Source organism: Lithobates pipiens, unplaced genomic scaffold, assembly GCF_037356315.1.
Source record: "Lithobates pipiens isolate NorthernLeopardFrog02 unplaced genomic scaffold, aLitPip1_a1.2 Scaffold_28, whole genome shotgun sequence".
Taxonomy (NCBI): domain Eukaryota; kingdom Metazoa; phylum Chordata; class Amphibia; order Anura; family Ranidae; genus Lithobates; species Lithobates pipiens.
The window spans coordinates 188,663,820-188,679,717 of NW_027507789.1; the positions used below are offsets into that span (position 1 = coordinate 188,663,820).

The 15,898-nt window shown below is 41.3% G+C and overlaps 1 protein-coding gene across 1 annotated transcript in view; it reads right to left on the reverse strand.

Moving 5' to 3' along the window:
• The window catches only part of CD79B (CD79b molecule), a 49,912-nt gene that overhangs the window by 10,296 nt on the left and 23,718 nt on the right, over window positions 1-15,898 (reverse strand). The window contains exons 4-6 of the mRNA XM_077460159.1: window positions 14,494-14,781; window positions 7,645-7,763; window positions 2,368-2,409 (exon numbers count right to left, since the gene is read on the reverse strand). Coding sequence (XP_077316285.1) covers window positions 2,368-2,409; window positions 7,645-7,763; window positions 14,494-14,781 — 449 coding nt within the window. The remainder of the gene's footprint in view (window positions 1-2,367; window positions 2,410-7,644; window positions 7,764-14,493; window positions 14,782-15,898) is intronic.

Consider the following 15,898-nt stretch of genomic DNA (forward strand, 5'->3'; position numbering starts at 1 on the left):
GGATCAGTATCATTCTTTACTATGCTACAACTGCATTTTGAACAAAAAACAGCAGGGGGCACCAGCACTCTGAACTGAAACACGCTGTCATTTGGGTTTGAAATAACTGGTAGAGTTAGACGGATGTATGTTTTATACTTGTATGATATACAGGTAGGCAGAGAACAGCGGAGGTGGACAATTAACTTTCCCAAAGGGAAACTGAGACTGTTGTGGAGGGCCAAACCAATAGGCTGAATTTTTAACTTAACATACATTTAACCTTCACAAAAACAGTGCTGAAAATGTGTATGTTTTGTATGTTTAACCACTTTCAATTGCGCGGTTGTGCGACGTGGCTCACAAACAAAATTGACGTCCCTTTTTCCCCACAAATAGAGCTTTCTTTTGGTGGTATTTGATCACCTCTACAGTTTTATTTTTGGTGCTATAAACAAAGAAAGAGCGACAATTTTGAAAAAAAAACGCATAATTTTTTACTTTTTGCTATAATATCCCCCAAAAAAATATATAAAAAAAAACATTTTTTTTCCTCTGTTTAGGCCGATACGTATTCTTCTACATATTTTTGGTAAAAAAAATCGCAATAAGCGATTATTGATTGGTTTGCGCAAATTTTATAGCGTTTACAAAATAGGGGATAGTTTTATGGCATTTTTATTAATAATTTTTGACTAGTAATGACAGCGATCAGCAATTTTTATTGTGACTGCGACATTATGGCGGACACATCGGACATTTTTGACACATTTTTTGGGACCATTGTCATTTATACAGCAATCAGTGCTATACAAATGCACTGATTCCTGTGTAAATTACACTGGCAGTGAAGGGGTTAACCAGGGGGTGGCAGTGTAGGGGTTAAGTGTGTCCTAGGGGCGTTACTAACTGTGGGGGGCATGGCTGTGTGTTAGTGAACACTGATCTCTGCTCCAATCACAGGGAGCAGAGATCAGTGTCACTTGTTGCTAGGCAGAACGGGGAGATGCTGTTTACTTCCGCATCTCCCCGTGAGACAATCGCAGGTATCCCCGCGGCAATGGAGTCCGGGTGGCGCACACGCGATGGCGCGGCAGCAATTTTAAATGGACGTAACTGTATGCCAGTTTGCCTGTCCATGCCATTCTGCCAACGTACATCGTTGTGCGCCGGTCGGGAAGTGGTTAAGACCAGCAATAAACTTTATGAAGAAAAAAGACGAGTGCTGCTGTGTTTTTTCTACATGGCATGCCACAGAGTTTGATTTAAACTCCTTAACTGCTTCCCGACTGCCTCACGCAGATATACTGCGGCAAAAGGGCACATACAGGCAGATTAACGTACCTGTACATTGCCCTTTAAGAGGTGGCTTGCGGGCGTGTGCTCGCCGGGAGCTCCGTGATACCCGCAATTGTCTTACGTCATTTCCCCGTTCTGCCTAGTGACACTGTCACTAATCACTGCTACCTGTAATCAGGAGCAGTGATCAGTGACGTGTCACACACAGACCCTCCCCCCCACAGTTAGAATCACTCCCTAGGACACACTTGGCCCCTACAGCACCATCTAGTGGTTAAACCCTTCACTGCCAGTCACATTTACACAGTAATCAATGCATTTTTAATCACACTGATCGCTGTATAAATGTGAATGGTCCCAAAATCACACCAAAAGTTTACGATATGTCCGCCATAATGTTGCAGTCACGATAAAAATCACTGATCACCGCCATTACTAGTAGAAAAAAAAATCAATAAAAATGGCATAAAACTATCCCCTATTTTGTATACGCTATAACTTTTGCACAAACCAATCAATAAACGCTTATTGCGTTTTTTTTTTTTACCAAAAATATGTAGAAGACTATGTATTGGCCTAAACTGAGGGAAAAAAATGTTTTATATAAAAAAGGACATCAATTGTGTCGAGCCACGTCGCACGACTGCACAATTGTCAGTTAAAGCGACGCAGTACCGAATTGCAAAAAGTGCTCTGGTCAGGAAGGGGGTAAATTCTGCAGGTCGAAAGAGTAAGCACTTTTCCTACTGAGGGGCCTAAATATGATGTGTGTGATGTGTGTTGCTTAGTGTGATTTTGAATACTTTACTTGGAGAACACCATCTGAAATCTGAAATGTTTTATTTAGCTGTGACGTTTGAACTGATGTGAGTACTTGAAATTTTCCTTTTTCAGAACTCCCTGCTTGGAAGGTAAAGCTTCCTTTTGAATCTCCTTCCCTTGCGGTCTCCTCACAACAATCCAAAAGGTACGGGGGGGGGGGGATGTTACTGGAGATGGTCAATATTAGGCTAGTAGGAATCCCTTGCGCTACAATATCTCTAATTATTATTTATAAAAATGTCCAGCGGTGTTAGAAAATATTCATACCTCGTATGTATGATCTTCAATCTTCAGAGTGCGCTTTTTCTTCTGCAATAGAGAATGAAAATGATTATATTTTAAATCATCTCTGCAACAAAGACTACGAATGTAAAACTGGTAAGTGATAGAAGCAAGAAAATACAGCCATGTTAATACAAAGCAGTGGGTGGTGGCTGGTGGTCAAAACTTTGGGGGTGTGACAAGCAGACCTTGCCCCCTCACTCGCACCTCCCCCCCGTGGCTCGCAATTGATCAACCAAAACTGAACGATCCACTAGCACTTCACAACCCCCCTGGCCGTGATCCTCTCGCACTAGCACCACCCCCCCTTCCCCATACGATCAATGGCCATACCATACTGCGGTAGAGGTGCAGGGAGGAGGATGGGGTTGCGATGCTCTAAAGCATCCCGGATAGGAAGAAGAGACTGCTGCTCCCAGGGCGTTGCTTCTCGTCCCGGCTGAACAAGGGGCAGGTCCTGAGACCCGTCCTAAGACAGGAGAAACAGGAAGACATTTGCGAATATTAATTCGCTAATGTCACACAAATGGGTGGGCTCGGGGAGCAGTGCTCTGCACCCCGAGCCCACCCTTTTTTGAAGCCAATTAGAGCCTCCGGCTGTAATCATGTGTTTAAAAAACAAACAAAAAAAACCCCCCATTGGAATCCATGTGTCTGGTGCCCTGCATGGATTGGGGGACCTAATGGACAGGCCGCCACTGATGCAAAGGCTGCAATATTTACTAAGTTGATGACCTGGAACCTGTTTGTAGATTTTTGACTTCATTCAGAATTCACTTGCTTGTTCTAAGCCAGTGACTCAAAAAGTCAGGCAAATAGCGTTTTCTAAAGGAGCTCAGTTTTTTTCACCACAGTTTACTGTAAAGACACACTGTATGTAGGATGCAGTAATCAACCTTCACATTGTTTTATACATGTTAAAGCTGTGTTTGCAACCTGCAAGGCAATGTCATAATGTGCTAGTATGCATCACATACCAGTAGATTATGTGAAACTTGCTTTAGAACAAAGCCCTCCAGTGAAAGCGCTTCCATCTTCACCCGGTCTTCCTTCTGGATTCCTGGACTCTGGCTGTGTGATTGGCCAGAGTTGCAATGATGTCACTCCCCTGCAGGAGCTGGCGATTACGGCACAGGACAGTGACTTCACCGGCTGCATCTACAGTAAATATCTCCTAAACGGTGCATGTTTAGGAGATATTTACAGTACCTATAGGTAAGTCTTATTATAGGCGTACCTATAGGTAAAAAATATGCATTGGAGTTTGCTCCCACTTTAAATGCAATAAATATGAAATATAACATGATATTACAGAATGACATAGTGCTAAAAACAAAAGGTAATTTGTGTTTAAATGTAACTTATTTTTGACCCCTCCCCTTTGCCTATTGCTGCTTTGCTTTCTTGGCTGAAGGCAAAGCATTTACATATACTGTATGATGATGCTACAGTAAGTGTTATAGTGCATGTCCATGATTCTGTTGTAGCACGAAACTTCTCCAGCAGATGGCATTGTATGAAATGAAATAAAAAAACACACGCTCTTAAAGCAGAACTAAACCTATTTAACTGTTTCCTAAAACTGTTGCATTTAAGACATAACATGAATATGAGAACTGTCACAGTTGCCTGTGCTCTCAACCAGTCTAGCCATCAAATGGCTGGCGTGATACACTGGCCATACACTAGTAGAATTTCAGGAAATTTTTTTTGCTTTAAGAACATTCATTTTATTAGTTTTCGTTCAGCGAATTACCATTTATTCCAAAATCAAGTGTTTAAAAAAAAAAAAAAAAAAAAAAAGTTTGAAGTACATTCGAACAACATTTGTCAAGTCATTGAATTCAGTGTTTGCGATAATTTTTGTACAAACGTTCCAAAATCTACTATTTTGTTGCCAGATTTAGTCTTCTTAAAAGCAGGACAATGGGAAGGGAGGAATTCTATACACAAAGAATGGAAGTAGATGTGTGGTTTCCCTTTAACATTTTTTTTTTTTTTTGTGCGCTATCAAGAGTCAGTGTCCCTGGTCACCACCACACCAGTTATAAGATGTTGTACTGCACTGGTTGACAGTATGTAAAAAATAAAAATAAATTGGGATTTTTTTTTTTCGTTCATCCCCCCCCCAAAAAATAATTTCAGAGATATATTTCATAGTTTGTGGACTCTCCTACAGATATAACTATAACTTTCCTACAGACTAAATAATATACACTGATTTGGGTTATTCTAACCAAAGAAATGTAGCAAAATACACTTTTGGCTAAATTTTATGAACCATTATTTACTTTGAAAATGTTATAACAGAAACAAAGAAAAACTTTTTTTTTTTTTTCAAAATTTTAGTCTTTTCTATTTTTTTAGCAATAAATAAAAAACCCAGTGGTGATTAACCACCTCAATACACAGGGCCCTTTCACCCCATTCCTGCCCAGGCCATTTTTCAGCGCTGTTGCACTTTGAATGACAATTGTGGGGTCATGCTACACTGTACCTATATGAAATGTTTATCACTTTCTTCACACAAATACAGCTTTCTTTTGGTGGTATTTAATCACTGCTGGGATTCTTTACGTAAAAAAAAAAAGTTTTTCTTAGTTTTTGTCAGTAAATTTTGTAAATAAGTAATTTTTCTCCTTCACTGATGTGCGCTGATGAGGTTGTACTGATGGGCACTGATAGGCTGCAATGATGGGCACTGATGATGTGGCACTTAGGGGCACTGATGAGGAGGCACTAATATGCCGCACTTATGGGCACTGATAGGTGGCACTGATGGGCAGCACTGACTGGCATCACTAATGGGCACTGGTGGGCACTGATTGATGGCAATGATTGGGCACTGCTGGTGCATGTACTGTAATCAGGGCACCGATGATCAGTGCTCTGATTACCTGTCCTGGTGTCCCCTGTGAGGAGATGCAGCTGATCGGCTCTCCTCGCCACACAATTTGTCAGTGTGAGGTGATGAAAGCCAATCACCTGCACTTCTGCATTTACATATGATTGGCTGTGATTGAACACAGCCGATCACATGGTTAAAGAGCCCCTCATTGGCTCCTTACGGAGGAATATGTCCTAGGAGAACAGCCATTCTGGAGCAACGTCAAATGATGTCCACCCAGAATGAGAGGAGGAACCCCCTACATGTCGCTATCCAGTCCTCTGCCTCCTGAATGTCATTCACCTTTCCAATCCACTCCTCCCGTGTAGGGATTCGTGGTTGCTTCCAATATATTGGGAATAAGCATCTGGCCGCATTCAACAAATGGGACAGTGCACTTTTCTTATATTGACTAATCGGGATCTGAGGGACATGTAAAGGAAGTGGACCGGGGATAGAGGGATATCCAGGCCCAGGATGTCTTTTATTTGGGATCTAATGTCCTCCCAATAAGGCTTAATCTGAGGGCAATCCCACCATATGTGTAAAAGTGTGCTTCGGTGTCCACAGTCTCACCAGTATAGGTCTGATACAGAAGGGTAGATACGTGCCAGGTTTGCTGGCACCCTATACCAGCAGGACAGAACATTATAGTTTCTTGAGTTTTAGACTCTATAGAGCTTGAATGAGTGAGCTGGTATAGGTGAGCCAGCTGAGTTGTGGTAAATTCAAGCCCTAAGTCTCTCTCCCATGCCCGCTTCTCGGCAGTAATAGAGTAATGTAAGATCAAGTAGGATTTCTAGGAAGGGGTTATGTGTAAGGGAACAAAGTCGCCCCACAGCAATGGCAAAGGACCTCAGGTACAACCGTGGAGTCCAAGAAAGCCTGCTCCGTCAGTCTCTGGAAGTGAAGGGACCAGGGGCTGGATGCTGCTGATCTCTTTTACGACTTCTGCGTTTAGTAGGCAACCATGGTTGGGCAACCTGTATCACAGGGATGTTGGAAGATCCAATCTGGGAAATCCACAGAGTCTAGCCCAAGAGTAGATAAGAAGTGCGGGAGGTCATCTTTGGTGCGTAGGGTGACTTGTTTGCCATCTTTAGTCACCTGTAGAAAGAAGGGAAAACCCCAGCAGCATGTCAGTCCTGCTTCCTGGACGGCAGCCAATAGAGGGCATAGTGCCCTGCGCTGCATGACGGTATGTCTGGAGATATCCTGATAGAAAAATAAATGTGCTCCATCAAAATAAAAAAAGGGCTTGCCACATAATTTTTGCACGATGCAGTCTTTAAGCGTGAACTTATGTAGCTTACAAATGATGTTTCTGGGATTGTCCACATAATGAGATAGAGGTTGCGTGCTCTATGCGCATGATCGATCTCGATGGGAGCAGAGGCTGGTAGTTCCAGTAATTCCATAAAAATATCTACCAGAGTGGGGATAATGTCCCTGGAAGCTGTGGCTTCTAGCAGGCCCCCGGAATCTGATATTTGACCCCCGACTACGGTTTTCCACATCATCTAACTGACATAGTAAGGTATCAATTTGTTGATCCTGCATGAGGCATTTAAACTGTAGCATAGCAATAACAGGGAGAGCTTCCTCAATTCTCTCCTCTAAAGGTTCTACTCTGGCACCCAGGTGGGAGGTGTCAGCTTTTAGCTGTGCAATGTCTTCTGTAAAGGCTTTCTTTACCCTGCTAGTGAAGCGCTCCAGGTCCTCTTTGGTGGGGAGGGACAAGATATGGCATCTAAAGTCCTCATCCCTAAGGAAGTCAGGCACTGATTTCTGAGCAGATGTCACTGATCAGAGCCTCCATCTGGAGAGACGGGGGGGGGGGGGGGTCTGATTCACTCAAGGACCCTGGGGAGGGAACCGGGGAAGCTGCAGTCTTCTGGAGCTAAGCTGCAGCATACTGGGAGGATTTTCCAGCCTTCCCGGTCGGCGCCATCTTGGAAGCCTCGCAGCCTTGCCTGCGGGTCCATGGGAAGTAGGATTCTAGCTATCCCTGCCGAGAACGATCGGTCCATGATGGCTGGGAAGAAAGCTGCTATTCCTGGGACATTGGAGGAGCTGTTGGAGATAAGAATCCTCCTCTAGAGCTGTGCTGTATGTGGCGGTGGTACGGAGCTGAGGCGATACACGTCCTCACTCCTTCATAGCTATGACACGCCCCCATGAGAGTTTTTAAAGATTGGAAGAGTTTATCACTCTTCATATGATATATTGACTTTGCATGCATTCCCATATAGATGGTGAATACAAGCCCTACCATATCACTTCAGTATTGTTTAATACAAGCTAGTACAAAACATACTTTGACACACAAAGAGCCTTCAGTATTCTCTGCTTCAAGCCCTGGAGCATACACTTACCATTTCCATAAGAAGTAATACGGGCACAGTTATGAAAAGCACAATAAGAATAGTTTGAACCATTATGATTGCATCTTTCATTCTATTTCTTGACGCTGATGTAGCTTTGTTCCCAGTACCTGCAAAATTAGAAAAAGGTGTATTCATGTCTGTCGATGATATGACAGTATCGGTTTTAGTGCTACCGGGCTAAATTTAGAGGGAGACTTACAAAGGTTAAAGCAACTCTCTTATACACCATTATGGTGTTAAGATTGCAATCGCAAGAAAATGTACACATCTGTGCACCACCTTCTCATACGTATATAACAAACAACATATAAATCCTTGGTACAGGTTCAAATGCTTCCACAAGTTGCTGAACAAAATGCTTAAATTGTGGGTTGGGTCCCCAGTAGAGAGATTTGCCTTGTTTCCTTTTCCAAATAAAGACCTGAGTGAAGTTTTGAACTATATCCAACATATTATGATCTTAGAAGAAAAAAAGTCTGCTATAATCTGCCTGCACTTGTCTACCATCTTTTTTTTTAATTTTTTTTCTGTAAAGTGTAAATCTGGGCAAAAGAAAAAACAAAAACATATTCACTAATTCTCTGTAATACACAAATTTTCCCCATGTTTAATGCCTTTAAAACACTGCAATTACAGAAAAAGACCTTTTTGTCTGCCAGAAATCCAGTGAACTCCTAACTTCCTGTTGGAGCTGACAACACAATGCCCCTGTAGTACTGATATCCCAAGCAGTGTTATCCCTGCCCAGTTCTCTATTGTTGATCCACAAGTCACTATCCATTATTTTCATTTCTTTAACATAAGGGGGAGGGAGGTATTTTGTAGTCAAGCAGATGAGAATTCAGGCAGTGCTGATAACACTGCCTGGAATTTCAATGCAGCACTGGATTTCTGGCTGGATGAGTAGATATTTTTCTATACCTACAGCATTTTTATGCAAATGTAGATTTCCAATATATGATACACATAATACTGGTAATACACAACTGATTTGCAGCATTGTAGACATGACAGTGTAGGAGTTGATGGTCACTCTGATATGAGTCAGCTTTGGGGGGGAGCATTGGTCGTGTGAATGGAACCTGTCAAGATAAAAGTATGAGAGCTACTATTAATGACTTATTTGCAAGCTCCAAGGCTGTCACCCTGATCTTCACTACAATGCTTAGATCAGGGTTTCTCAACTAGGGTTCCTCCAGAGGTTGCTAGGGGATCCATGAGCAATTTATACCTATTAGATAAGGTCCCACTGACACCATTGATCTTTTTAGCTATCTCTAAGGGGGTAATTCTTCCCAATTACCACAAATGTAAGGAGCATTCCTCCCACTGACCATCATATTAATGTATCATGAGTTGTACATATAGTACATTTTAGTAGGGGTTCCCTGAGTCTGGAAAGTTATTTCAAGGGTACCTCTGTGTTGCAAAGGTTGAGAAATACTGGCTTAGATGGTCACTGGCCCATACAGATAAGTGCATATCATGTGCCGGGATCCGAAATATCCATGTGCTTGCTCCTATGACCAAGTAATGAAATAGAAGGGCTGAACGTGCACCTTAAAAATAAATCTACAATGACAAATGTTCAAGATTACCTATTGGGATGGGTACCTTTGAAATGGGCAGAAAAAAAAATTCCCACTGATTTAACTGTCTCCCAAAACGGTTATATTCAAGGCATGCCTTGAACAATGACTATTACAGTTACTAGAAGGCTTATGTTTGCAATTAGTCAAAATGTCAATCCATCAAATGACTGGTTTCATAGCTGATAACATGTACAACACCATGGCAACTGCAAATCAGACAGAGGCTAAGATGGCACCTTCCTTGGCTGTAAAGGATAGGAGAGTTTAGTTCCACTTTAACTGCCAACCTAAAATGTCCTCTCTTGGACTTAACAGCCATTTTGAGGAGGCATCCTAAGTTACTGCTGGCTTTTTTCTGGGACAGACAAGGACCATAAATGCTTGATAGGCGAAAAGGGTATTTGTGCCAGGAACTGTGCATTGGAAAATTCAGGCAAATGTATGTTGCCATTTAATATTAACTCCAATTCCCAGGCTAGCCATAGTGAACTTGTAAAGCTTCCTCTCCATCTTAAAATATTTTTTCTACCTCTTTTCCTAAGGCGAGATATTCTTATTCTCTAACCCTCAGATACAATGAGTCAGTTGGTGTATGGGCTTTGACAGGACAGTAGAGAACAGCTTGGGAAAGAGGAAGAGCCAGACAGGAAGAGCTGGCGAGAACCCTGACAGCATGCACAGATTAGATCCATAGTGACACCAGCTTTGCCTGCAGTAGGACTACAAAGGGGTGATGACGTGACCTGTTACCCTCCACACAGGCAGCAGGCTGAAGTGACCGGTCCCCATGGGAGGAAATAGCAGGTTATTTTATGGCAGTAGAAAAACATTAAAATATCTTTGCTGGCCATTAGGATGTCCAGCTTCTCCACAAAAATGGTGAGCTGCCTGCTAGATAAACACACAAAATGTTTGTTGCCCTGATTTCAGCTTTAAGTTACAATCATAATATCTTACTACCAACAATTCAGAAACGGCTTCTAGGTTTTCTTTTGCTTTTATAATTTAACTAATTTTTTGTATTTCTTTGTTCCCTTGTACTCCAATGGTCCCTTTACCAACAAATCAACTCTACCATACGTTTAAAAGACAATTTAGGAGAAATAATGGTTCAGAGGGCACTTGGAGAACACAAGGATTATTACAGTGGTACACTGGCTGAAGCTAGGGGGAATGGCGTAACACTAATCCTACATCAGGTCATCATATGCACATAGATCTGCTTCGGTGTGAAGGTGAAAGGTTTGCTTTGACATCTGCAGCCCTCTGCCTTTCCTTTTTTCCATTCAGTGTTTATAAAAGTTTATAGAAAATACGGTATGTTCCTTTCCACAGACCTCTGCAGATAAAATTAAAATGCAGCAGCAGAATATTTTTGGCTCGGTATGACTGCTATGAAAAACAGGAAACAGGCCTGATGTCACTCCGGTATGATCTTTAAGCAGACTTTCTCTGTTTGTAACACAACTTCTTTGCTGATACAGTAGCTTATAAAAGTATATTAATACATCTAACAAGGGTCAAGAAAAAATTGTTGAAGAATTTGCACAATTCTAAAGAAACCTTGCTTTGTTTGAAACTCTCAATCCTAAAACTATTAAGTAGGCCAACTTATAGAGTTATTGTATGTAGTATTAGGTTTGGGTTTTCATATGTAACCAAAACATGAAAAAACGATGCATTGCCTCCAGTAGCCAATCTGATGACAGCTACATTACTTTTTTTTTTTCTTGTTATGAAAATGTTATGACATAACATCGTATCTGCTGATATGCTGTCTTGCAGCCTTGACAGATTGTTTTTTGAAACCCAATCCCAAGTTAGTGAGACACGGTGTGCTCTGTTAAATAAGAACCATCTTTACCTTGTCACATGGGGCAGATACATTTTAGCATATTGGTTTTACTGTATCAAATTTCAACATTTCCAGGAAAAGGCTAATCGGGCATCGTAAATGGAGCTAACAACCCATAAAACCTACTACCGTAAGTGGGTCCCTAACCCTTTGTCCCCATAAACACCCACCACCCTTTTTCTTTTACACCAACTTACCCCCTAATACAGCGATTCTCAAACTGCGTGCCGCGTGGGAGTTTTGAAAAATATTTCAAATGGTTAGCATTTTTAAACCTTGAACATATCAGGAAATTAAATGGTAAATCAATGTCGCAAAAGTTGAAAAAGTAACATATATAAAAACGCAATCTCTGACAGTCTGTCAGTCATTGGCTCCTTTCGTAACGCAAGACTTGTGCGAGATCTCGGGAGAACTTGACCGCTCTAATTATATTATGATAATAGATATCGTTCCATTCCAAATTTGATGCTTATAAATAAAGTTTGTTCATTGTTTAGCGATGGTGAAATGCTTGCTCTCGAAAGCAGGCATACCCTTTACATTAAATTTAAAATTAAATATATATGTAAAAATAAATAAGTTCTTCAACGCAAAAATTGTTAAATCTTTAATCTTTTCAGGTGTGCCATGAAAAATTTTAGACCTATTTTGGTGCACCGCAAGACAAACAATTTTGAGAAACACTGGTCTAATGCAACCTCTTCTCTTCCCTCTTTACCATCCAAGAACCTAATCCCCCCCCCCCCCCCCGACATGGGGATAATTTCTTTCTTACATATCTAAAATACACTATACAGGCTGTCCCCAGATTACAAACAAAATAGGCTCTGTTTGTTGAATTTGTATGCAAGTTGGAACAGGTACATTTTTGTAAGTGTAACTTCAGCCAAAAAAATATTTTAAAGTTTTTTTGGATAGCATAAGCCGATCTGTGCCCCCTGTTCAGAAAATTTTATCTCACTTTCTGTCCCTGTGACAGTTGGATTTTAGAAATGTTGGATTGTTGTGGAAACAAGGATTGGTGATAAACCTTCAGTGGAGACATCCTATTCCCATGATAACTTTTACAGGAGTAAATTTCCCTTCCTAGGTATAGATCTCATCTCACCTCTTGTATCTCCCCCCCCCCCCCCCCCCCCGTTAAGAAGTACGAGTTGTTCGTAACTCAAATGCTCGTAACTCGGGGATTGCCTGTACCACAGTGCATTTGTATGGTCTTTCTAATGAAGCTATAGAACTCACAATTTTTGGACTTATTTTATTTATTTTTGCACTTCTTCTTTTATAGGTGCCTTTTTTAAAAATGTTCTACCATTCTATCCTCGAAACCCTAAACCTGCAGTTCATGTAAACCATGCTTTCTCAACCTTTTAACCCTAGAGGAACCCCAAAAATAATTTTCAGGTCTTGAGGAACCCTTACTAAAACCAATTCATCAGGGGTCAATAGAACAATGCACCTTATACTGGTGGTCAATAGGAAGAATGGTCCCCTGAAAATGGTGCTCAGAATGCCACCCTTAAAGACAGCTAAAAATATATTTTGCTTTGCTAAGTGGTGCTGAACCCTGAACTCCGTAGGCACCATCAAAAAGGGGGTTCATTAGCCACAGCTCAAGGAACCCCTAGCAACCTCTGGAGGAACCCCAGGGTTGCATCGGAACCCTGGTTGAGAATGGCTGATTTAAACAAAGGCCAAAACCCTTTATAAAGCATGATCCACACAGGGAAAAATGCTCCTTATTGTTCCCCCAAAAAAATCCGATAACACCCTGGATCAACATTCAGCAGTATAATTTCTTATTAAGAATAGCCAGTTCCATTTTATGCATGTAGAAATGCATCCAGTCTTTTTTGAACTAATCTGCTGAGGCTGGAGGAACTATTTTCTGTAGGATGCCATCCAGATTTTTGTTTGCAGCTCTTGCTGTTAAACGTTTCTGTAGGTGGAGATCAAACCTTTTTTTCCAGGTTTAAAGAGTCGCTCTTTGTCTTTTGTAGGTGCATTAAAGAGAACAGCTTTGTACCAAGTGCACTAAAGGGACCATTTATGTAATTATACAAAGGTGATTGTCTCCCTTAAAGTAGAACTGAAAGGAAAATGTTTTATTATGTTGGGTAGGGTAAGGAAGGGTCTTAAGCCTTGTCAGATTTATTTTTTGGCTAAAACAAGAAGTGAGAGGAAATCCCTGGTTGTCAATCAGGGTCACCAGACCTAGTTTTCCCATTGGAAGCTTTCTCCTCTATTCCTGTTCTGGTGACCACTCAGATTTGGGATTTTCTTTCATGTACGATGATAACGGTCATCGGGACAAATAGAGATGGTTCCTCACAGGAACACAGACAGCAATAACAATTTATAAATAAGAGAAAGGTTTTGCCTTCAGTTATGTTTTAATCACCGCCTCTTAAAGCGGTAGTAAACTCTTCGCGGGGGGAAAATATAAATCTTCTCCCTGCATGGTAATGTCATAATGTATGCATTCCATACTAGCACATTATGAAAAGCGTACCCAAAAACGAAGCCCTCCGGTGGCGCCCTTTCACTGCTGACGTGGCTTCCATCTTCACCTGGTCTTCTTTCTGGGTTTGCAGACTCTGGACTTGAATGGCTGAGCCGCAATGACATCACTCCTAAGCAGGCATGTGCCACAGGAGTCATGGTTTACGGCACAGAACTCTGAAAGCACGGCACGGGTATGCCATCTCTTCAGAGCCCATGCGCTGGTGACGTCACCTGCTGCATGCAGTGCGAGTATCCCCTAAACACCACAGGTTTAGGAGATCTTCACTTTTCCCTACAGGTAAGCTTTATTATAGTCTTACCTGTAGGTACAAATGTCCAAACGGAGTTCACTACCAGTTTAAGGGGGAATAGTACAGAGTTGTAAAATAGATTATGCTGCTCATTATAATAGTCAGATCCACCTAGAGCTACAGGTACAAGGTTTCCTTGAGCCCTTGAAAAAAATCAATGCATAACGGCTAAACACTTTTATTTTCCTGCTTTATATTCTGTATGGAATAGAACAATTATTTTCTTTCATTATGTAGTTCATACTGTTATCTGTTGCCTTAGGTGCTCAGTGAACCAACCAGTGTGGTCTTATGTGAAATGAAGGGGCCTTGATTGTTATGTGTGTGTTCTGTTGCATTGCAGAGCACCTGTGTTTTGTAGACTCCTCAGGAAGCGAGGGGTGGGGTGCCAATCAGCAAAGCGGAACAAATTTGGACCTACACCATCAGTATCTACAGTAAATGCCATTTAACCCAATGCTTTGGATGTCTTGACACATACTGTGTGTATTCTTATTTACACCCAATCTCTCTATCTGGAAAAAAAGAGACCACATAAAGTAATACTGAGTATAATGGTGCATGAACTTACCTAGAACCATTAACTCTGTTCCACAGGGAAGTCTATTTGGTCCAGCTATTGTGAAATTACAATAGTAGATCCCATTGTGGTTTTTATGGACCTTTTTGATAAACAGAACACTGTCTTCAATTTCTATATGTTTATCTGATTCCAGGTAGCTGATAAATGATCCATTTTGATGCCCAAGGTACCAAGTGATGTTGCTGTCTATAGGAGGAGGAGTCAGACATCCGCATCGTATGCTGATATTCCGCCCTTTTTTCACACCTATAAAGCGAGGCTCTTGCAGCAATAAATCTGTAAACAGAAATTAAATATCAGTACACTATCAAACCATCAGATCTCATGTTTACTCAGGGATGTGCACATATAATTAAATAATTCTAAATGTCTTAAGCTAGCTAAAGGTGTTTTTTTTTCCTCTGTTAAGCCTGCAGGCAGAATAAAAAATAAATAAAAATAAGCAAATGGATTCCTCCATCCAAACAAGCTAGATGGATGAAGGAATCCTCCCGAATTGAGACAATGTATTCTGACAGTGGGGGCTGTCAGAATACATATTCCAATTGGAGAAAAGTTGATCAGCAGATCGCCTTCTGTCGAGCAGGAGCGGGCCGCACATGGATTAAAATTTGGCCGGTCCCTGTTGAACCAGCCGAATTTCGATCTATCTATAGTCGGCTTTATAAACCTCGAAGCCAGTGCTGACTCATAATTCCACAATATTAAGCAAATCACATTATATTAAAGCCGAACTCTAAGCAAAAAAAAAAACTTTCATCAAAATATATTCCTCAATATATATCCCTCAATAGAAACAAAACATTCAAGTTCACTTTGTGTGCACAAATGCCTTCAAAAAGTAACACTCATATCATCATTATGCTGCATGTATCTTTTACAGAGCGCAAAGCTATGGGAGGGACCCAGAAAACTCCACCCACTACAGGTTGCCTGCAGAAAACTACAGGAAGGGCGGAGACCAAGACCAGTCACCCTGCACAAGGAGAGAGCAGCAGTGGCTGGTTTGTATTACAGGAAGCTCCTGCATAGAGGTGACACTGGATTATTGCATAGATCTGAAAGAAATACAAAAAGCACACCAATAATTAAAGTGTTACTAAAGACTAACAGTAAAATCAATTTGCAGTAAAGCATGCTTGTTATACTCACTGTGGAACCTAAGGGGTTAAACCATTGCATTGTGTAAAAAAGGCTGTTTGATCCTGTGTTCTCTGATCCTCCCCTTCTTTTACTGCCCCCAATCCATCTCCTGATATTACAGAGCCCTGGTGGTTGCTTTGCACATGCTCAGTTTGGTGTTTATTGCTAGAGGAGAGTTTTTTTTTTTTGGGGGGGGGGGGGGAGGGGGTGCATATAATCAGCACAGGGCCAATCAGCACTGTCCAGAGAG